Here is a 22,797-nt window from a genome sequence, read left to right on the forward strand (position 1 = left end):
GATAGAAGGAAATTCCATTCAATTCTATCATAGGCCATAGATATGTCAATTTTTAATGCCATATACCCATATTTTTCCTTTCTCTTTTTCCTCAGAAAGTGAAAATTTTCTTGGGCAATAATAATATTATCAGTAATTTGATGCCCTTTAATAAAAGCCGATTGAGAGGGGAAGATCATGTCGGGGAGTATAAGTTTCAATCTAGTGGCCAAGATCTTAGTAAGGATTTTGTAGGAGACATTACAAAGACTAATGGGTCTGAAGTCTTATACTTTACAAGCAGAATTTTTCTTTGGCACAATGGTAAGAAGATTATGATTAATGCCAAAAGGGAGAGAGGAGGACCGAAAACACTCATGGACAAAGTTCACAATATCTTCTTTAATGATGTCCCAACAGTGATGATAAATCCAGCCGAAAGTCCATCTATTACTGGTGCTTTCATAGCACCAATACTAAAGTCTGCATCCTTAATTTCATCAACTAAGGATAGATCGGTGAGGTGGGAAAGGGTGGTAGGATCATGAAGAAGTCTGAAAAGGCATTCCACAAAACTAGGGTCAAAGCAGGAAGAAGAACATAAAACCTCCCTAAAATTATTTGCGAAGAGGTGCGCAATTTCGGTGGTGTTGGAGATCAAATTACCCTCCACATCTTTAATGTGACGGACCCTATTGGAATGGAACTTGTTTTTCCACTATCCCCTATTTGTCATCATGTGCCTATATTTTCTGGTTGTTATAATCCCACTACTAACTAAGGCGGGTGGGCATCTAGTAGTAGGTAATATAAAAGACAGTTTTATTTTTATTTTATGGGGATGGTCTATGGTATGACAGGATGTAAATATGAAGTAGAGGCAAGGATCCTAACTAAGGGCTGAAAGAAGTAGATAGAATGGGGTACAAAGTAGAGGAGGTTTGGACCAACTCAGTCGCTGATAGAGGGAAAATTATCCTCCAGTTTCCTGTCCGGCCCAGTTCCTCAGTTTCAATAATAGGGAGTGATGCAGAATGTTCAGGCACAGGTAGGGTAGTCATTCCAGCTCTCCCTGTTAGAGGAACTGGGGAACTACGCCAGACAGGGATCTGGAGGAGATAAAGATCTAGAGCTACTTCCGGAACCAAAGAACAAAGCACGGCCATGGAGTTTTCTTCCCATTCTGATTAAGATTTCATTGTTAATTTCAAGCAATGACAGGCTTGCACGTGTAACGTTTATTACGTGGCCGGCTGTTAAAGCCAGGGGGCAGAAGATACGTTGGGTACCTTCGAAGGATGTTTTGAACATGTTTGTTAAAAAAACGAAGAGAAACAATTAGAAATGTTCCACAAACAGAATCACTCCAACAGAAACATTTAAATCGTTGTTATCCAGGCTAGGAAAATGGAGGCTTAACTGTCAGGTTCTGGACGCAGATGTGGTAGAAGACAATGAAACAGCCACAGCTGCACCATCATTTTTAGGATTTAGGTAAGGATGGAGTATCCCAATACTCTGGAAGTTCTGCTGCAAACAGTACTGTTGAGATTTAGATGACATTTAGAAGTCAAGACACCTAAATAGCTAACTACGATAAATAATTCGTTAAACCTCAAGCATATAACATATAAAACGTTGGGAACCACATTGTAGATGTGTCACAAATAAGGAACCTTGGGTGTAATTTACCGATAAAAAAACTGAAGCACAACCATAACAGCGAAGGGATCACTTTCACTGAGTAAAAAGATAGAATCATAACCGTACAAGCCAAATAAACCAAGAAAACCCAAATAAGAGCTAGTTGTTAAAAGAAAAACTAAGAGAGCTAGGTTCCTCAATTCCCCCCTCCCTCCCCACAAAAAACCAACAAAAAAAAAAGGGGGTAGGGAGGGAGGGAGGCAGAGGTGCAGGGAAAAAGATTTTCAGATGAGTTTATCACATTGCAGCTCCATCTGGTTGCAAGTAAAAGTGAAGGGAAGTGGGAAATTGGTTTCAAAAAATAAACTTTTATAATCATAACTGTTTAACCTACTTAAAACTCCCTCACTATATTAGGCAATTAAACTTTTTCACATGTACTCTTCATTTTCCTTTTCAAGTTCAAAAGATTGGTCGCAAAATAAAATTTAATAACCAGATCTAGAATATAGTTATACAATCATTTCAAAACTTACAACCAACAGGCTGCACAAAAACCATTACTTCCAAATTATCACAAATGTGGAAATAAAAACTTTATTTTCACATTATAACAAAAGTGGAGTTTATGAATCATACAGAATTCAAATTCTCTAAAGCATAAAGCTCGGCAAAGTAAAACCAGTTACCAGGCTACAGAGCACAATCACCAGACAAAACAAGTACTAAATGCTATCCCAAGATGGCAGCAGAAATATTTCCTAGTTCAACAGAACTTGATTATTGCAGAGGACTTTCACATATTCTCACAGGAATTTCCTCGGTGGCCTCCGATATTCCTCATCTTGCAGATGCTGTCACCAAATTTTTTATAGAACAACAATTAAAATACAATAGCCATAAATAATAGAAGATAATTATGAAATAAATAGTTCACTTAACCAGAAAAAAAAATGCAACTAGACTCTTAACATGCATATTTTCATATGCAAAACCAGCATATAACACCCGAACCATATTTCAATTGCTAAGTATATTCTTTGTGAATTCAATTTAAAGACCAAACAAATTACAAGAAATGTCATCAATTAACAGAAATGAAGCCAGTTAAAAAGTTGGATGCTAACAGCATTCATACTTATAAAGTTAGGTTTTGTGGAGTATTCATCAAGGGTTTTATGCCATTAAGTTCCTGAAAACATAATCTGGGTAGCCTGTCAAATAATTTAGCAGTTGGAAGGAAAGAGTTTAACTAAAACTGGAGGACTGATGTGAACCAAACTCAAATCATTTGCATTAGTGGACAACACATTATATTGTCATCTCTGTTCCTTGAAAATTTAATGTTTCCATCTGAACACAACAAAAACAAAGAGAGCCAGTACAGCATTTTCAAAGAACTAAGCAGTAAAGTTGGCCACTACTTACAATTAGCATGACTTAAAAGACACGGGGGTACTGAAACCATAATGCCACTAGGGTTAATAGAGTTTGTGTAGAAGACCTTAGACTAAAAAGAGGTAATTCTTAGAAAAATCTAGAACAAAAGATGAATCAATGCTGCGGAAAGGAGTTTGGAGAGCTATTGAATCTGTTTTTTCGGTAGTAATGCAAAAAGGGCCTTTCCTGCTACATCATCTTGTTCAGTATGGGTGGTGATTGCAAAATTTTTGTTGACTGGAAGATGTTTGAAATCTGCAAACTATCTGAGGTGCAGTCCTCTTGTTATCAGACCTGAGAGGGGTTGAAGGTTTTCCATGAAGGATTGGACTGAAGACTAGTGCAAAATGGTCTCTCACCCGTTTCGAGAATGCAGAAAAGCATATTTTGGAATTGAGATTTGTTAGAACAACTGAGCTCGTACAGGTTGAACTCAATTCTTTGGAAGACAAATGAATCAGTGGGAGTTGATTTATTCATATACAAGAGTTATTATGGAAGGCAGGAACCATTTAGAGGGCTGGCCTTGGTGCAACGGTAAGGTTGCTCCATTGTAACCAAGTGGTCATGGGTTCGAGTCTGGAAACAGCATCTCTGCTAAAGCAGGGGTAAGGTACATTATGACCCTTACCAGACCCCGCAGTGGCGGGAGCCTCGTGCACTGGGTACACCCTTTTTTTAGGGACCATTTTGTGATAATCCCTGAAGGAGAGAACCTAGGTGGTTGCTAGTGTTTCGTCTGGGTTCTTGGAGGTCTGCGCTCTTCTTCTCTGGAGATGCAACCTGCCCCTTTGTTCATTGAAGAATTCCCCCTCTCACTAATAAATAAATCCAAATCAATCTCTAAAGAGAGATTTTTTCAACTCATATGCTAAGGACGATCTATAAAAAAAGAGATCTCGTTTTAGTTCTTGGGCAGTTGTTTGTGATTGCATTTCTTCTAATACATCATGGATCAAATTAACTATTGATTGGAACTTTTCTTGGTAAGTCTATTCTTTTCATAGTTGTCAAGGCGTTGCCTAGGCAACAAGGTGGTTTTCCAGACTAGGCGACCGGCTGCCAAGTTGTCTAGGCACCTAGGTCCCAAAATCCATCAGAAAAGGAGGGGAAGAGAAAAAAATGAGGGTAAAATGGAGGAACAGAGAAAAGAATGAAGAAAAATAGGAAAAGAGAGGAGAAGAAGAGGTGGAGTTACAGAAAAAGATCATAGAGAACTGTTAATCACAAAAAGGAACAAAGATCGACTAAGTCATAAAAAGAAGAATCAGAATGGCAGAGTACTGCAAACAAAAAGCACTGCAGATATTGTCCGCCTCCTTGGGAGTCTTGGGGCGAAGAGCAGAGGTCACGATGTATACGAGGACTGCAGGAACTCGAAGCGAAGCACTTGGCAAGGTTAGGGTTTTCGCAACCCTGTTATTCTTACATACTTGCGAGCCAACAGGCAACACCTGCAGGGTCTGTTCGAAGGAGGAGCTGCAACCACTGGTGCCAACTTTGTAGGGGGGATCAAACAGCAACGACAGTCTACCACCGTTTCTATTTTCCGGTCTCGAAGAGGACAAAGTACTGTAATGAGAATGGGTTGGATTAAAACTATATGTTTTTCTTTTATACATTACTCCCTTCTACTTTTTATTTTATATATAAATCCCCTTCTATATATAACTATATAAGTAAAAGAAGTAAGCTTACAAATTTTACATATAACCCCCACTAAAAGATGTAAGCTTAAAAATCAAAGTTCATATTTTACATCAAACCCCCTCCCTTTTGTGTATGCATGCCTGGGGGACAAGGCACCTGATCACCGCCTAAGTTTGTTTGCCTTGGCACCATGACAACTATAATTCTTCCACTGAAACAGCCTCTCTGCAAAAGCAGGGGTAAGGCTGCATACAATATGACCCTGCCTAGACCCCACAGTGGTGGGAGCCTCGTGCACTGGGTACGCCCTTTATAGCAATATTTTTTATTCTCCAAGGAAGTTATGTAAGTTTGTCTCATGAGATGGCAACAGCAACGCTGGTCATTGATTCTCTAAATTTTATCTTTCAATGATGGTAACCTTCAGTCAATTCATTTTCAGTTGAAGCCTCAAGAGACACTAGGATGGATCAAGATTAGTGGCCTTCCCTTTCATCATTGGACATGAAGCTTTCTCGTGAAAATTGGCGCTGTGTGTGCAGGGTTTATCTGAAATTGATGGGGCAACTGCAAATCTTACACAGCTTACAGAGCTGCTAGAATCAGGGTTTGATCAGGCCTCTTTAATACTCCAGGAAAGATCAAAAGAGTGGGATGGGGGAAGTTTTTTTTTCTGGAACTGTTGAGGTAGAGCTAATTCCATAGTGTTCTTCCACAAACTCGGTGGATATTGTTGATCAGATTTCTTGAAGCACCAAAGAACGAGTGCGTTCTTAACCAGATCTTTAAAGGTCTTGATTGCAGTCAAATACCATGCCACAACCAGAGAGTACTAAATTCAACTCCATTGCTGAGTTTGCACGAGTTGGAGCCTGGTTGAATTCCTCTATCTGTAGTGGACCTAGCCCTACTAGTTGAAGGACAGAATGAGAGTAAGAGTATTTCTCACGTTGTAGGTTTGTTAGTTAATGGTGTTGACCTTATTTCAAACCCCCTCCCTGCCCCGGCCCGCCAAAAAAAAAAAAGGTTAAATGGTAAGAACAGAATCAGGAAAATGATTTTAACACTGAGAACACTTCAGAAACTCAGGTTGCTGGTGAACTCTCTCTAGTGTTAAACATGATGTCCCAGCAGAAATTCCAGATCTTGCAAATCAAGATGAAGCAGTAATCTTGAAAACCACTTTGCCAGGTATATTCCGTTGAGATTAATCAAGATCAGGAAAAATGTCCTACTACAGACAGAAAACTAGTTTTACATCAGCACCCACCAGAACATTCAAGAACCAAAAGGAAATTTCGCTTCTTCTTTAGGGGTTTCTTTTAATGGCTATGAAGAGGAGGCATTGGCTTTATTTAGGATTCAGAGCAGAGATGGGGTGAGGAATTTCAGTCTAATCCGGCAGATAATAGCATAAATTTAGTTCTTCATTCAGAGGTAAAATGGAACAAAGAAGATTAGAGTGGAATCTGCAATACGATACACAGGCGGGATTGAATTCTCATAATAAGAAAAGGAACTTTGGGATCAGTAGGATGTTAAGATTTGTTTTCAGAAATAAAAGCTTGAAACAAGAAGTTAGTCAAAAGTAGTAACTACAGAGGAAAATCGCAGATTTGATTACAAGTTTAAACCCTTTGCCGCTGCTTCTAGTTGGATTACAATTGTATGGGGTGTTGGTTTGTGTCAGTGAAGCTACAGAACAAAAATGATGGTTTCATGAGGACAATTGTTAACAGTTACAGTCCAGTTGCAGCTAGACAGAAGCAAGCTTTATGGAATGAACTACATACAGAGTCATTGGAGTTTTCAGGTCCATGGACTTTGAGGGGTGATTTCAATGCAATACAGTTACCTCATGAGAAAAGAAGCTTTACTAGAACCTTAAGGGGTGGCTGAGTTTTCAGATTTTGTTGATATGAGTTAGTTGGAATTCCAATTAATGGTGCTTCTTATACTTGGGTCAAATTTCAAAGCTAATCCTTCCAAGGTTCAAGCTCAATTCTTTGTGGGAGGATCATCTTCCTATAGCAGTGCAAGAAGCATTACCGAGACCTGCTTTGGATCATATTCCAATAATGCTATTGTGGAGATTTGAGAAATATGGCTTATGATATTATGGTTACGGCCCCACTTTATTTATAATGAACTAGAGAACATTCCAGAATAGGTACAAGGACAGAAATACCCCTAGGACATAAATACCCTTGAACCTATATTACAACACTCCCCCTCAAGTTGGTGCATAAATATCAAACATCCCCAACTTGCTAACTATAGAACTAAAACTTTTACTACTAATTCTCTTAGTGAGAATATCAACTAATTGCTCACTAGATTGAACAAACGGGACACAAATGACTTTTTGTCCCAGCTTCTCCTTGATGAAGTGACGATCAATCTAAACATGCATGGTGCGACCATGTTGAACTGGATTATGTGCGATGCTTATTTTTTATTTGCTATCGCAATAAAGGCGCATCCGCAGCTTAACATGAACACAGAAATCTCGTAGGAGTCCCTGAAGCCAAAGGAGTTCACATATACCATGGGCCATAGCCCAAAACTCTGCTTTTGCACTAGATCGAGCAACTACAACCTGCTTCTTGCTCCACCAAGTAACCAATTTGCCTCCAACAAAGGTGCAATATCCTGAGGTGGATCTCCTATAATCTGGATATCCCGCCCAATTTGCATCGATGAAAGCCTCAACTTGCAAGTGATTTTGACGAGAGAAAAGAACAGCTTTTCTTGGGGAAGACTTCAATTACCTCAAGATCATAGTTGTTGAGGCGTCAACTTGGCATCCAGGAGCCTTTCTCTCGCCTTGATTTTTGGTTCGCCTAGGCGACGTGTCGCCTTGTTGGTGTCGACTTGATTTTTAGTCCTTTCCATCGCCTTGGTTCGCCTAGGCGCCTTAACAACTATACTCAAGATTCTATATGCTGCCTCTAGATGAGTTGAATGAGGATCGTGCATATATTGGCTAACTACACTCGAAGCGAAGCCTACATCTGGCCGTGTGTGGAAAGATATATCAGGCATCTCACCAACCTATGGTAGCTTCCATTGTCCATTGGCTCTCCATCCTTACTCTTTAGATGAGTGTTAGGCTCTAACGGAGCATCAGCAAGCTTACATCCCAACTTCTCCTGTGTCCGATAAAAGGTCAAGTGTATACTTCCGTTGAGATAGGAAGATACCTTGAGCTGAATGGGCAATTTCGATTCCAAAAATATCGCAATATTTCCAAGTCCTTAATTTCAAACTATGTCCCTAGGTAGGTCTTCAGTTTGCTTATTTCATCAGCATCACTCCTATTAATTACTATCTCATCTACATAGACAATCAAAACTGTGATCTGCTGGCCCATCTTCTTGATAAACGACATGTGATCAGCATTACTTTGTGTATAGCCAATCGACACCATGGCTCTATGGAACCGACCAAACCAAGCTCTTGGTGATTGTTTTAGACCCATGGTACTAAATCTCATTTCGTTTCGGTGTTTCGGTCTGACCAAAATTTCCGAGATTGTCGAAATTTCGTCGAAATATGGTATTTTTCTGTGGGTGTAAAATGCCAAAATGACCGAGATTTCCGAAATTTTCGAAACGAGATTACCGAAATTACCGAGATTTCTGAAATTTTCGAAACGAGATGACTGAAATATTCGAAATATTGCACGTGACACTTTTAGTGACTTTTTCAATATCTCGCGATATATCGTGAGTCCACGATATTTCGTCGATATCTCACGAGATATCGTCGAAATATGGTATTTTTCCATTTCGGATTAGTATCGTATCTTGGACAGCTCGAGATATACGAAATTTGGCGAAATATCGCCGAAATTTCGCAAGATTTTGAACTATGTTTAGACCACATAAAGCCCTCTTCAAACAACACACTTTGCCTTGAGTTTCTGGGACAACAAAGCCACGTAGGATATCCATATACACCTCTTCTTCGAGCTCCCCATGGAGAGCCATTCTTCACATCAAATTGTTGGAGGTCCCATCCTTGGTTAATAGCACAGGAGATAATTACCCTAATAATGCTCATCTTAGCTACTAGGGCAAATGTTTCCTGATATTCGATCCCATAAGTCTGAGTAAAACCTTTAGCAACTAGTCTTGCCTTGTATCTTTCCAGCCTTCTGCTTAACTGCAAAAACCCACTTGCAGTAAACGGGTTTCTTTCCTAGAGGAAGAGTCACCAAGTCCCAAGTGTCATTTTTCCCAGGGCACACATTTCTTCATTCATTGCTTCTTTCCACCTTGAATTAGCTAGTGCTTTCTGTTAGGTGTTAGGATGGAAACAGAGGATAAGGAGAAACAAGCACATAGAAAGATGGAGAAAGGGTGTTATATGAAACAACATTAGAAATGGGATGCTGAGTACAATTTCTACGTGGCTTATGAATAGCAATTGGTAAGACAAGACTAGAATCGAAAGAAGGCTCACTAGAAGGAACCATAGTTGTCATGACGGTCCAAGGTGGTGGAGGCCTGTCTAAGCGCTTAGGCGGTAAAGCGGCCACCTAAGCGGTAAAGGCGGTCTAGTATAAGTTTTCCCCCTCCCCCCCCCCCCCAATACACTCGATACATGATGGCATGATGCATCATAGTATCATACCTTATATCATTAAGAATTAAATTAAGCCACCTCAAGTCATCAAAATGAAACAGGGAAGCTAATCTGTATCTAATATTCTAATATCTAGTTTAGTGATTCAGGTATTCACCGTTACAAAGAAAACATCAAAACAGAGAAGAAGCAACAGCAGCAGCAGGTGTTAGTACTTGGTACTACAGAGAAGAAGAAGCAGCAGCAGATTAACCAATAAAAAAGAACGAGAGAAGAAGCAAGCAGCGTGTTAACCAATAAAAGAAGAAGAAGCGGCAGAGTTAATGCAAAAAGCAGAGAAGCAGCAGGAGTACAGTTACCAAGCCAGAAAAAAAGAAAAGCAAGTTACCAAGCCAAAGAAGAAAAAGAAAGCATAGAAGAAGAAGCAGAAGAAGCATAGAAGTTACAGACTTTAAAAAAAAAAGCAGCAGCAGTAGGCATTACAGGCTACAGAGAAGAAGAAGCCGAAGAAGCCGAAGAAGCATAGAAGTTACCAAGCAAAAAAAAAAGAGAGTTACTGTTACGGACTACAGAGAAGAAGCATAGATAGAAGTTACCAAGCAAAAAAAAAAAAAACAAAGAAGAAGTTACCGTAACAGACTACACTCTACAGAGAAGAAGAAGCATAGAAATAGAACTATAAAAGTTGCCAAGCAAAAAAAAAGAGAAGTTACCGTTACAGACTACAGAGAAGAAGAAGCATAGAACTATAGAAGTTACCAAGCAAAAAAAAAAGATCAGATCAGAAAAAGTTACCGTTACAGAGTACAGACTACAGAGCAGAAGAAGCATAGGGAGTAGAAGACTTACCTTCATAGTTCTAAAACTCGTCTCGACTCGGCGAGGTCTCAGCGAGTTTCTCGATTTTCTGAGAAACCGAGACGAGATGGCATACGGTACATAAAAGTGCATATCTCGCTAAGATCTCGGATCTCGGGTTGACCCATGGACATGACCCTTCTACTATGTATTTACTTACCTAACTCGACAGAACTCGACATATCTCGGCGAGATCTCGGGTTGACCCATGGAAATGACCCATCTACTATGTATTTACTTACCTAATTCGACAGAACTCTTATATGCTTGCTGTGGAGCCCTATATGCAACATTACAACAACACTATGTCATGGGAAGACTATGTGACACTAGCGGGGACTAAATACTTGATTCAAAGTCATTTTATGTGATGATAGTTGTAATCCTGTTAAACAGTTTGATGTATCACTTTAACATTTCTAATTCTTATTTAAGTTGTTTAGCTATTAATTGAATTTTTTCTAGCTTTCTATTACTAAATTATGTGTAGAGTAGGGTATTTTAGTACATCATTGCCTACCAACCTATGGTCCGAATTGAAACTCATCTTTGGACTTTGCTTTTGCAAAATCTGATAGTGCCATTGTGTTTAAATGGCCTAAAATAGGCTGAATACCAAGTTTCAAACCCAAACTAGGTCTAAAACCCACCGAGTTGAGGCTTCAAGTTGAAGAAAAAAAAATGCACCAACTCGGCAAGATCTCGACTTGACTCGATTTTTACAAGGGCTGAGTTGGTACCGAGACCCGAGTTTTAGTACCTTGCTTACCTTGCCGTAAAGGTAGGAGGAGGAGGAAGCTTCGCCTTTTGCACAGACGACTCAAGAGGTAGGAGGAAGCTTCGCCTTCACTTGAGTTGAGTTGCTGTTGCTGGATCCGGAAAGGTAGGAGGAAGGTCGCACAACCTTTTGCGCGGAGGAGTCGAGGGTTTTAATTTCTTAGAGAAGAAGTTTTAGGCTTTTAGCCTTTTACATTTTAACTTGTAAGTTTTAGGGATTTTAGATTTTTAGTTGTAAAGGTTATTTATCCCATGTAGCAGCATACATGAGATAAATATACACCAACCAATAACAATTAAACAAAAAGAATAAAATATAATTGCATGAAAAAAATCAAAAAACAAATACATGCTCCATATTGGCGTCTGACTTGCCCTCATGGCGTACCAAGGCATCGCTTTAACCGCCTTGGCGACGCCTATATGGTCAAGTCGGCAGCCATTCACAAGACTTGTTAAGCGTAGGCTCGCTCACTATATGTATTTCCGCCTGGACGCCAAGGCGGCGCCTAGGCGACACCTTGACAACTATGGAAGGAACAATTGTACTAGAAGGACTTGAGACTAGTAATGCCGATTGATTAGGAGTAGTGGTGGTTGTATTGTCAACTTGCTTTCTTTTATGCCACATTCCTCTAGTAAATTTTATCAAAGTAAGCTCATCATGCTCCCCCCTGAATTAAAGGTTTCTCATGTTCTTGTCCTATTATACCATCCTCAAGCTCAATAGACTGATCTTCTAATGTAGGCACATTAACATCCAATGGAGCAATCAAAGGCATCTCTTAACTTGTAGACTCCCCTGAAGAGGTGCAGTAGAGGGGAAATAAGCCTGTCTACATCTATAGTGACAATCAATTTCCGAGAGGAGGATGATAACACTTATACCCTTCTCGGTAGCAGAATATCCCAAAATTGCAATGCAAACCCTTTGGATGGAATTTGCCACTGACATGATGATTGCAAGCAAAAACCACACAGCCAAAAACTTTGGGAAGCGCCACAAAAGAAGAGGAATCCAATAATATTTCAATAAGGCAGTGAGAGGCCAACACCCGGGAGGGTAGCCGATTGATAAGATAGGCTGTCAAGAGAATTGCATCACCCCAAAACCGAGGTGGAAGATTCATTTCAAACATCAAAGGTCGAGCAACTTCCAAGAGGTGACGATTCTTCCTTTCAGCCACACCATTCTAGGCAGGAATGTCCATACAAGAGGTCTGATGTATAACCCTATGAGTAGACAAATAGGCCTGAAGAGAACCATCAATGTTTTCCTTCCCGTTATCAGTCTAAAGAATTTTCACCTTGGGATCAAATTGAGTCTGAATTATTTTGTGAAACAGCCATAGTTGCCAAGGCGGCGCCTAGGCGTCCAGGCGGGTTTATGGAGGCAGGGCATGTGAATGCCGCCTTGGACGCCATGACACGCTTTTAAGGCTGGGCGGTCGCCATTCAGTAGTTTTTTGTTTTTTTTATAGAAAACTTAAACCCTTTTTTATCAAGATTTGATTTTTAATCTTTTGATTTGTTCAGTTTTTAAGGATTCTGTTCATACTAATTTGATTTGTTTGGTGTACGGGTTTAATATACTATGGCTACATTGGACCATCAGATATTTGAAAAAAAAAAAAAAAAGGATGTAAAATCGAATTAGGGTGCAAATGAACAGTCTTTCTGCGGCTTGCGTTACAAAGAAAAGGACCCAGTGACCCACCATCTTCCTCCAAAGTTCTTCTTCCCTTCCTGCGAACTGCTTGGTAAAGTTCGTCTTCCCTTCTGGCTGCCTTGCTTACTCTGTCAACACTTCCGGCTTCCTTGCTTCCTCCCGCGAACACTTCCAGTGAGTTTATATATATATATATATATATATATATATATATATATTTTTTTTTTTTCCTTCTCCGGCAACCATCTCCCTTTTTTTCCCCTTCTTCTTCTTCTTCTTCTTCTTATTATCCGGTAAGTCGGTAACCATCTCCCATTTTTTTTTTATCCCTTCTTCTCCGGTAACCACTAGCCAGTAACCATCTCCCATTTTTTTTTTCACTTCTTCTCCCCTAAGTCGGTAACCATCTCCCATTTTTTTTATCCCTTCTTCTCCGGTAATCACTAACCAGTAACCATCTCCCATTTTTTCCCCCTTCTTCTTACAATCTTACAATCTTACATAGTTACATATTTTAATAGCCTTTTTTTTATTATTTATAGTTAGGGTAAATTACACGTCACCCCCTGGTTTTTGAAAATACTCAAATCACCCTTGTATTAGACCCCAATATGACAAATTAGTCCCTACCGTTAGTTTTATGCTGCTAAGTGATGATGTCAGCCAGTTAAATAAATTTAAATCCCTAAACTACCCTTGACTAGTGTTGATTTACGATTTTACCCTTGTAACTAAAAACCCCAAAATCAGTCATCTTCCTCATATGACTTACACCACTGGACCTTGCATCTCTTCCCCCTCTTCTTGCATCAACCATGGATCCAATTCGCAACACATCCCCATCCCTTTCTGAAACCCACGGTCCCCAACCCTTTCTGAAACCCTCTTCTTCCCAACGAACCTAAACCGTGTCTTCTCTTTCAAGCCAGGTGATCGTTCGTGAATAAGGACGAGAACTTGTTAATGAAGTTGTAGAGCATACACCTGTCTTTCCATTTCGAGGACAGGAAGGAAGAGGTGTTAGGTAATTTAAAGATTTTAAAAAGAATTCTGACTACTCACCTACTCGGTTAAAAATCTCAACCAGTTGCAGTTATCTGTACATCTTTAGTTGCTAGAATCCAAGGCTGTTTACCTATGTCACTGTCCAGAATCTAGAATTAAGAATCTCCATATCTATAATTTGACTAGATTTAGGATCAATAAAGAAAGTTAGTCCAAAAATATATTCTGGGAAACGAGGGGAAAAGGGTAAGCGAAATGGATGTGTTCACCTTCGGTGCGAGTGGCCAGAATTGTTCTTTTCTTTGCTGCAATTTGTTTCATAACTATTAAAGGCACTTGAAAACGCAATCGTTCTTCTTCTTCTGTTTAAAATTCCCCTGATTAAATCCTTTAAGCCCGTTTGTCCCTTTTGTCTCTTTCTTCTCTCAATTAATCGTGTTTGTGCTTCTGAGAATCTTTTGAAGATGTGGGTCTCGTGAGATCAGAGACTATCCATGTTATTTTTTATTTTGCTTTTAGGATTGTGTGTGTGCTTAGGGTAAGAAGGAGATTCTGGGTATTGCCCTTCCAGTAGTCCTAAACCTCACCATCATTATCACTGCAGCCATGGCCACCATGGTCTCGAACATCATCAACATCATATGGGTCCGTCCAAGAACAAGCTTCCGGTGTTTCAAATCAAACCCAGTTCCAGATCCGAGGTTCGCCAGAGGAGATCAAAACTCAGTTTGGGCTACGCACAAAGAAGAGGAAGATGATGGTGGGTTCAAAAGGATTCAGAGGAGGAAGAAGAGAAGACACGGTTTGGGTTCACTGGAAAGAAGCAGGTTTCAAAAAGGGTTGGGGACAATGGGTTTCTTTTGTTTTAACTTAAACCGAGCTGGACCAGGTCGGTTTGGTTTGTCCGACCGGTCCGGATTGGTTTGCAATATCTTCTACGCTTTTAGAGGAGGAGAAAGATGAAAAGTAAAAATGAAAATAAAAAGTCGTGATGGTCTGAATTTATTGATTTGTTTTTTTCAGTGAATATTGCAATAAGTATTAATTTGGCATCTTATAATTCTGGTTTGTGTGTTGTGATGGTTCTTATTTTAGTGACTTCTTAATCTTAATTATTACTTTTATTTTGTTATGCAATTAGACTATTTTAGTAGTAAATATAAGTATATAACTGATATATTAAAAAAAATAATGATGGAACGTGATTTATACTGCCTAGGCACCGCTTAGGCGCCGCCTAAGCGCTTAAGCGTTGAGGAAGCACCTCGATCGCCTTGGATCGCTTAGCGCCTTGACAACTATGGAAACAGCTGAAAACAAGAGAATACATAGCTCTTTTGCCACATAAGATAAACAAGTAGTACAGCTAAAACAGTCAATGAATGTGACAAACCAACGGTAACCAAATGTAGAAACACAATGGGCAGGGCCCCAAATATCAGAATAAATTAAACTAAAGGGAATTAAATTTCTATTATCCAAAACCGGGTATACATCTCTCGTTCGCTTTGCGAAAATGCAAGCATCACAAGTAAAATTGTTTGGATTACAATTCTTTACCAAATTAGGAAATAAAGTACATAATACTCCTAGAGGAGGGTGGCCCAAACGACAATGCCACCTATGACAATCGGCCAAAGCAAACATCAAAGAGTCAAAAGTAGGGGCCTGAGCGACCAAAGTTGATGGAGAACTGTCAAGCACGTAGAGACCACCAACTACTTCACCAATGCCAATCATACGACCCGTCACCAAGTCTTAGAAAAGACAATGAGTAGGAAAGAAGATTACTTTGGAGTTTAACTCTCGTGTAAGACTACTAATAGAGAGTAAATCAATAGAGAAGTTGGGAACATGCAATACAAAAGAAAGAGATATGGAAGGAGTGCACTTAATGATGCCCTTCCCAGAAACAAGAGAAAGGGAACCATTAGCCACACGAACTTTACTATTAGCTAACAAAGAAGAATATTGATAAAAATGAGTAGGAGAACCAGTCAGATGGTAAGTGACACCTGAGTCAATTATCCAGGAAGTGGATATGACTGAGTTACTATGGCCACAAAAAGGAATACTTGGATGGGAAGACGAAGATGAAGAGGGCAGGTCAGAGCCTAGCAACGAGGTAGCCAAAGCTAAAGATGGAGCTTGTGAAGAAGATGTGATGCAGGACAAACCCGGTTCGATCCGTTGATCCACGGGTTGGGACCCGAACCAGACCCGGACCCATTTTAATTTAGGCAAATATTTAACTGGGTCCATTTCTGTTGCACTTTTTGGTTCATTTTTTTTTTTTGGTTCAGTTTTGGTTCAATTTGTGGTTCTTTGGTCTAGGCCCAGGCCCACTTGGATCAGCCCCTTAAGTTGACCAGTGGACTTCTTGTAACTTGTGCTCCATTGGTTTTAGGAAACAGCTCAGCTGGTGTGCTTCCCTATGTGTTGGTCTTCCCAAGGGGAGATCAATAATTTTCTATTGTTTTGTTTTTTCTACTTAAGCTATGTACAGGCCATTTGGCCAGAAGTTTAATGAAAAAAAATGAGAATTTAAAAAGTTGGGCTGCTCCCTCTCTTCCCTGTCGTGAACTGCTCCTCCCCCCCCCCCCCTTCTTTTCTTCTTCTTTCTTCCCCATGGTTTCTTTCTTCTTTTCCCCCTGCTATTCTAAAATTCTGATTTCTTTCTAATCCCCCCCTTCTTCTATTTCTTCTCAAGGTATATTCTCTGCACCCCGTGCAATACTGATTTCTTTCTATCATCTCCTCTCTCCTGATTCTGTCCTCCATTAAGATGAGTCCAGCTAGGTCATCAGAAAACGTAGGTGTTGGAGTTCCTCCTGAGAAAGAGATTGGTCAGAAGTTGTGATGCAGATTAGAGCTTGAAGAAGAGGACAAAAATAAAAGTCAGAAAAATACTGCTCATGAATTACTATTCACGTGAACAGTTACATGAGTTACTGTTCACGAGAATAGTAATTTGGGTGCATATTCTCCTATTTTAGTTTCTTATTTAGTTTAGTTTAGTTAGTTTCTATTTTCTTTGTTTCTAAGTTAGAGTTTCTATCTTATTTGCTTAAATTTTATTTAGAAGTTTCTATTTTAGTTTCATTGCTTGTAATCCAAGTCTCAACCTTATAAGAGACTTGCTATTTTATTGTTTCTATTTTTATAGTTTCCAATTTTAGGATTTGTCCAAGTTAAAATTTCTAATTTTTGTAACTTGAGGAGCAAGTCATTGCTTCCTATTTATATGTAAGGCTTTTAGAAGCTAAGGAGATGATTTGAATAGTTGAATGAAAAAAAGTGCTTTGAAGCAAAAGATTCTCTTGTCTAATGGCTGTGACATGAAGGGCTGGGGGGCCTGGCTGGTGAGAGCCGAGTCTCCTTATCCCCCTTCTATATCCCCTTCTTTTTCTTCTTATTCTTATCCTTTTCTACGTTCTTCTTTCATATGTAAACAGAAAACAAAAGCAATAAAGTTTCAGTTATTAATTTGTTCATCCTTATTGTGTTGATCCTGACCGCAATCGATCTCCCGTTGGTTTCCCTGCTTCGAGGTCAACTTCTGCATTAAGTTGTGTCCTCAGATGAAGTCTGATTTGCTCTGGCTGAAGAAGAACGACTTTGCCCACGACCCAAGTATCATTGGGACGCCCATGTAATTTCCAACACCTATCTTTTTTATGTCTTTCCTTCCCCCAAAAATCACACTTCACAGGAACTCGATCAGGAGTAAAACGATCACCAGTACCACGAGAAAGCCCCCCACGAGATGAACTCTGTGGACCAGAGTAAAGGGCTGATCGTTCTTGGGTGACTGGGTGAACCATAGCATTGAGACGTCTGTCCTCTGATTGCACCATGGCATAAGCCTTCTTAAGTGTAGGAAAGGGATCACGATTTAGGACATGAACCCGAATCTGATCAAATTCAATGTTAAGGCCAGCAAGAAAATTGAAGACATGTAGACTATCTTACCATTTTTTAAAGGCAGTAGCATCAACATCATAGGTAGCGATAAAAGGCCCATAAATACCCAACTATTGCCACATGCTAAGCAGTTTGGAATAATACTGGGAAAGAGATAACTCTTATTGTTTTGTAGCATGAACTTTTTGGCAGAGTTCATAACATTGGGCAGCATTACTGAACTAAGAGTAGGTATCCTTGGCAGTCTTCCAAATGTCGGTAGTAGTATCGAGAAGAAGATAACCCCGACGATATCAAGATCCATGGAGTAGATGAGATATAACATCAAAAGAAAATGGGATGTCACACATTTGTCTTGGGAAGGACCAGCAACAATAGGCTTAACAGATGTCCCTGTAATGTAGCCTGAAAGACCACGAGAACCAATGGCAAGGTAGCAAGACCGTGACCACATCAAATAATTGCTCCCATTCGATTTAATGGAGTTGGAAGGGAGTCATGTTGATTAACTCCTTCTTGTTCAGTAAATGTGGTGGAGATCTCAGAGTCTGTAACGGAAAATTCACAAACACATCAATACCAAGAGGATTCCAAAAGAAACACCAAACACCCGTAAACGAAGAGATGATTCAAACCATTGATTGGTAAAAAAACCCTTTGATGGGAGAAAAACTCACCACCAAAGGTGAACTGAGAAGGAGATGAAGGCGGAAGTAGTGGTTGGAGTAGGCGGCGGTGGTGGTGGCTAGAACCGAGAAGAAGAGAGGAGACGGTGAAGAGGGATGAGGCTTGGTGGTGCTTGCGGCACAAGAAATGAGAGAAAGAGAGAGACAGTGGAGAGGACCTAGGGCTTCACGAAGGGAACCATTAGGGTTCAGATCCCGATGTGGATCCCTACTTTGATACCATGTGGAGATTTGAGAAATATGGCTTATGACATTATGGTTACAGCCCCACTTTATTTACAATGCACTAGAAAACATTCTAGAATAGGTACAAGGACAGAAATACCCCTAGGACATAAATACCCTTGAACCCATATTACAACAGCTATCAATTCCAGCTTTTAAATGGTAGGCTCCAATTAGGTTCAAGAATGTGTAGCTAACTATCCTGACTTCATGAATTTGGTTGAAGAGTGGTGGAAAATTTATACACCTCGAGTTAATTCAGTTAGTACTAGACAGTGAGGTTTTATCGCCGAAGCTGCCGAGCTACAGGTTTTTTTTTTTTTTTTTTTTTGTAAATTAATCAGAAACTTAATTGCAAATAAAAAGGATAGATATAAAATGATAATACAACAACAAACGGGGGCAAAGCCCCACAGAACCCACAAGGAGGCTACATAAAGCCTACATAAAGAAGCTCTATAACCCCAGCCTTAGACAGATCATCAACCACTGAGTTAGCAAAGCAAAAATGCCAAGAGAAAGAGATTTTTTCTTGAGAACACAATTGCCTAGCCTTCGTTAAGGGATGAAGATATCTAGCGAGGGGAGGATAAGAAAGGAAAGGAAAAAGAAAGGAAAGGACCCCAAGGGGGTAGCTCGGTTGGTAAGGACCAACGCCTCACAATTAAGAGCTTAGGAGTTCAACTCTCCTTGGGGCCTACCTATCCAAAAAAACACACTGTTATTAATCTGGGAGAAAGAGAGACATTGTTCAATGAGCAATGAAACGATAAAACACAGAGATAGAGAGGAGACAAGTGCTCCGAATGGGTTGTCGCTGTTGCCACATGCAAAACCAGAGTGAAAGGCTGTATGACTGATGTTTTCCAGCAATGCAGGGAGAAAATGGAGGCTATAGCTTGATATGTGGTTGTTGTGATGGAATGGAAAATCGGAAGATACTCAATACTCAGTCACACAGTGTAGTGCAGTTTTCTACCAATATGGAGCTCTGGCCATTTCGGCAAGATTTTGGTGGCCACTAAACGACAAAGCCTAAATGTCAGATTATCTACTGGCCAGTATGTACGTTTTGTGTTGGAAATTCTGAAGATTCAGGTGGACATTTACTGATTTGCTGCCCTTACACTTACTCAATTTGGCTATGCTTTACTAGGCACTTTATGATTGCTCTATCTTTTCCTGGGTCTTTGAAGGAGCTGCTTAATTGTAGGAAAGCCCATTGCTGTTCTTCATCCGGTTCCTCATACTGTCGCCTGGATCATTTCAAATGAAAGGAATAGAAAGGTTTTCCAAAAAATATGACTGAGGGACAGCTCTGATGTTCTATTGGAAGCTTGGAATTATGACGTATATTGGGCTAAAAAATACAAGGAGGTTGAATGTTTTCCAGGCTCTAGGTAGCACACGTACTGTTTTTATGCTTTCTTGTAATTAGTTGGGTGTACCCCCATTGTATTTGGGGTCTTTTCCCCCTTCTGTTTCTTTCCCTCCAATAAATTCTATCCAAAAAGGAAGTATTAAATCCCATTTGGGAAAACGATTTTTTACTCATTCCCAATTTATAACAATCCTTTACCCTCTAATTACCCAACTTGCCCTACTAGCCGAACCACTAACAAATTCACACAATTGCCCTAACAAACTAACTAATGGAATGCCACAGCAGCCGACCCTATGATCAGCACTATACTGATCATAACATTGCCAACCCCTTCAGAGAAACTTGTCCTCAAGGTTCAGCTGGCACACCGCAAGCATGCTTCCCTAACACCAAACCATAGCCGAGAAGAGCCGCCCAAAATAAGCCGGATCGACACCGAGAAGTCGCACCATCTTCAACCAATCTATGAAAGAACGCCATGCATGGGTCCAGACCCAACTCAGCCCTACGCCATTGGCTGATAAACTGATTCAAGACTTGAGGGCTTAAAACCCCCACATTAATGCTGGCTTATATGTCCAATAATGGACACGTGGCCAGACAACCCCACAGCCCCCCATGTGCCTCTCATCAAGGTGTGCCACAGAAACATTTGGCACTGCTGAAAAGTCTATACCGTCCGAGTGGTCTAGAAAAGCAATTGGCTTTTCTGAAGTGAGAGGAACGTCTTACAAGTTTTGTCTTCGTTTTTTTTTTTTTTCCTTTTTGGATAACTCTACATGACCACTCATTCCCAATTTATAACAATCCTTTACAGTCTAATTACCCAACTTGCCCTACTAACCCAACCACTAACAAATTCACACAATTGCCCTAACAAATGGAATGCCACATCAGCCGATCCTATGATCGGCACTATGCTGATCATAACAAAAACAGATAGCATTAAGGAAGAAAGGGCCAGATAGAAAACAAATAGCAATCAGAGAAGGAAGAAAGAGCCGTAAACGAAGAGATCACATGTGAACCACTTTCCCAATCAAATGGTTTGCGAAAGAAAAAAAATTCATGATTCATTTGTTGAATCAGCTGAAATTTGGCAATTCAATATGAGCTCCTGCGTCTATACTGTCGAAAAAAACTTCACCAAATTGAATCGACTCAAATTAAAAAATCAACACAAACTCTTATAATTTCAAATAGAAATCCACGAGCTCACCAAGCAACGAAAATCAGAATACGTACAAAAATGTTGATAAAACAATGAAAACTACTCAATTGTAATTAAAATTATGCCCATGGAAAAAATAAAAGACAAGTCATGAGGCGAATCGGGAGATAAACCAAGGAAATTAGGTCAATGAAACATGAAGGGAAAGCATCAATTTGAATGTCAGTAATAAAAAGATCTGATTCAATAAAAATTAAAAAAGAAAACGTGGAATTGAGAGAGAGATAGTACATATTAGGATCTGCGTTACTTACGAATTCCTTGACGATTCCCTTGTAGACGAGGACTGGAAGAGCGATACCGAAGATGCCGACCAGAGCAAAGTTACGGCGAGTCCAGCGGAAGTTATGCTCCAAATTCTCCCTCGCTGCGTTCCAGTCTTCTATGTGTCTGTTCTTGTTCACTTCCATGCCTCCACCCATCTTCGCTGTTTCTGCTGTTCTGCGCGCTCTCTCTCTCTCTCTCTTAGTTCGCAGTCTCGCTAAGTTTTCTTTCTTAAATGGGGGCCTCGTCGACTATATTTTAGCTACTGGGCCAGGGTTTAAAACCTTGAAATCGGGATCCGGATCTAGACCGATTCCCGAGCGGATCATAATTGGCAATTGGTTTGGATGAATCGGTGGTCTGTATTAGGCCAATCGGAAGCCAAACTTCGATTTCAGTTTCGGTTCGCTTAAGTCTGGTTTATTTATTTATTTATTTATTTATTTTGGAGACAGGAGGGGTATCCGACTTTAGGCCGACTAAATCCCCCCTGGGCTCGTACATGACCCCTGCGCCACGCACGAACCGGGAGCTTTTGGACCCTAGTGAGCCTCAGGCAGGTGGCCCCAAGAAACTTCTGGTTTATTTATTTATTTATTTTTGCTATCAATTTGTAATCGAGCTACTAGTAGGGATATAAACGGATCGGATTCGGGTTTGGATTCGGATCGGATACGGATCAAATAAGATGGGAGCAGGATATTCCCTGGCCGAATACGGATACCTCTAAATGGATTTGGATGTGGATCGATTCAGATTTCCGACCATTCATGTACATCTTTGCCTTGCCTAGACCTTCCTCCCCCTAGCGGATGCAATTCGCTCTTAATCCATATCTCTTAGATCATGATGCTCTTTTCATCATATTCTAGAACCTGTTGAATCTTCAAAAACCCTCAACATCATTATTTACTTAATTTTTTATTATTAAGTATTCAGTATTTTTTTTTTCGGACGGATTTTAATCGGAGTATTCGGATTATTTTCGGAATATCTCTAAACAAATACAAATGTCCCTAAATGGATACGGATGCAGATTCATATTCAGATTTCGGTTACCCATTTACATCCCTACCTATTACCAGGTTTTGCCTCGTCTGACATATGATCTTGGTTTTTTATTTGGGAAAATTTCATGCGCACCCCTTGCATTTTGGCCCAATGACACAAACACCCCAAAAACTTTCAAAATTTCACGGACCACTCCTAATGTTATGGATTTATTACTATTAAGTCCACTCCGTTAAGTGTTTACAATTAAGTGATGACATCATTAGGTTAATTCCTTCTAAATGGTGAAACCACTCTTGGGTGAACTAACCATAGTACCCTTATGTCTAAATCCCCAAATAACCTATCTGATTTGAGTTGATACTCTAAAGAAGGAACAATAGAAAAGTTGAACAAACATACAACCAGCCATCACAAAATGATGGTTCTCCATAATTTTCCCCTCTTTGCTTTCTTTCTT

At 40.0% G+C, this 22,797-nt stretch overlaps 1 protein-coding gene across 1 annotated transcript; it reads right to left on the bottom strand.

Moving 5' to 3' along the window:
- Positions 1-2,170: 2,170 nt before the first annotated feature.
- On the bottom strand, positions 2,171-21,553 carry LOC122660985. Its single transcript, XM_043856260.1, has 2 exons — positions 21,317-21,553; positions 2,171-2,477 (listed from the first exon to the last, which is right to left on the bottom strand). Exons 1-2 carry the CDS (start codon positions 21,482-21,484, stop codon positions 2,430-2,432), a joined length of 216 nt encoding a protein of 71 aa, XP_043712195.1. The 5' UTR covers positions 21,485-21,553; the 3' UTR covers positions 2,171-2,429.
- Positions 21,554-22,797: the final 1,244 nt, after the last annotated feature.

This window comes from Telopea speciosissima, chromosome 5, assembly GCF_018873765.1.
Source record: "Telopea speciosissima isolate NSW1024214 ecotype Mountain lineage chromosome 5, Tspe_v1, whole genome shotgun sequence".
In the NCBI taxonomy this organism is placed as follows: domain Eukaryota; kingdom Viridiplantae; phylum Streptophyta; class Magnoliopsida; order Proteales; family Proteaceae; genus Telopea; species Telopea speciosissima.

What these genes read in the sequence shown, in the direction of transcription:
- LOC122660985 (XM_043856260.1), bottom strand. Translation starts at nt 21,484, where the DNA reads ATGGGTGGAGGCATGGAAGTGAACAAGAACAGACACATAGAAGACTGG. An exon ending in AGGGAATCGTCAAGGAATTC is followed by an intron (nt 2,478 to 21,316) that starts GTAAGTAACGCA and finishes ATTTGGTGACAG; the next exon opens with CATCTGCAAGATGAGGAATA.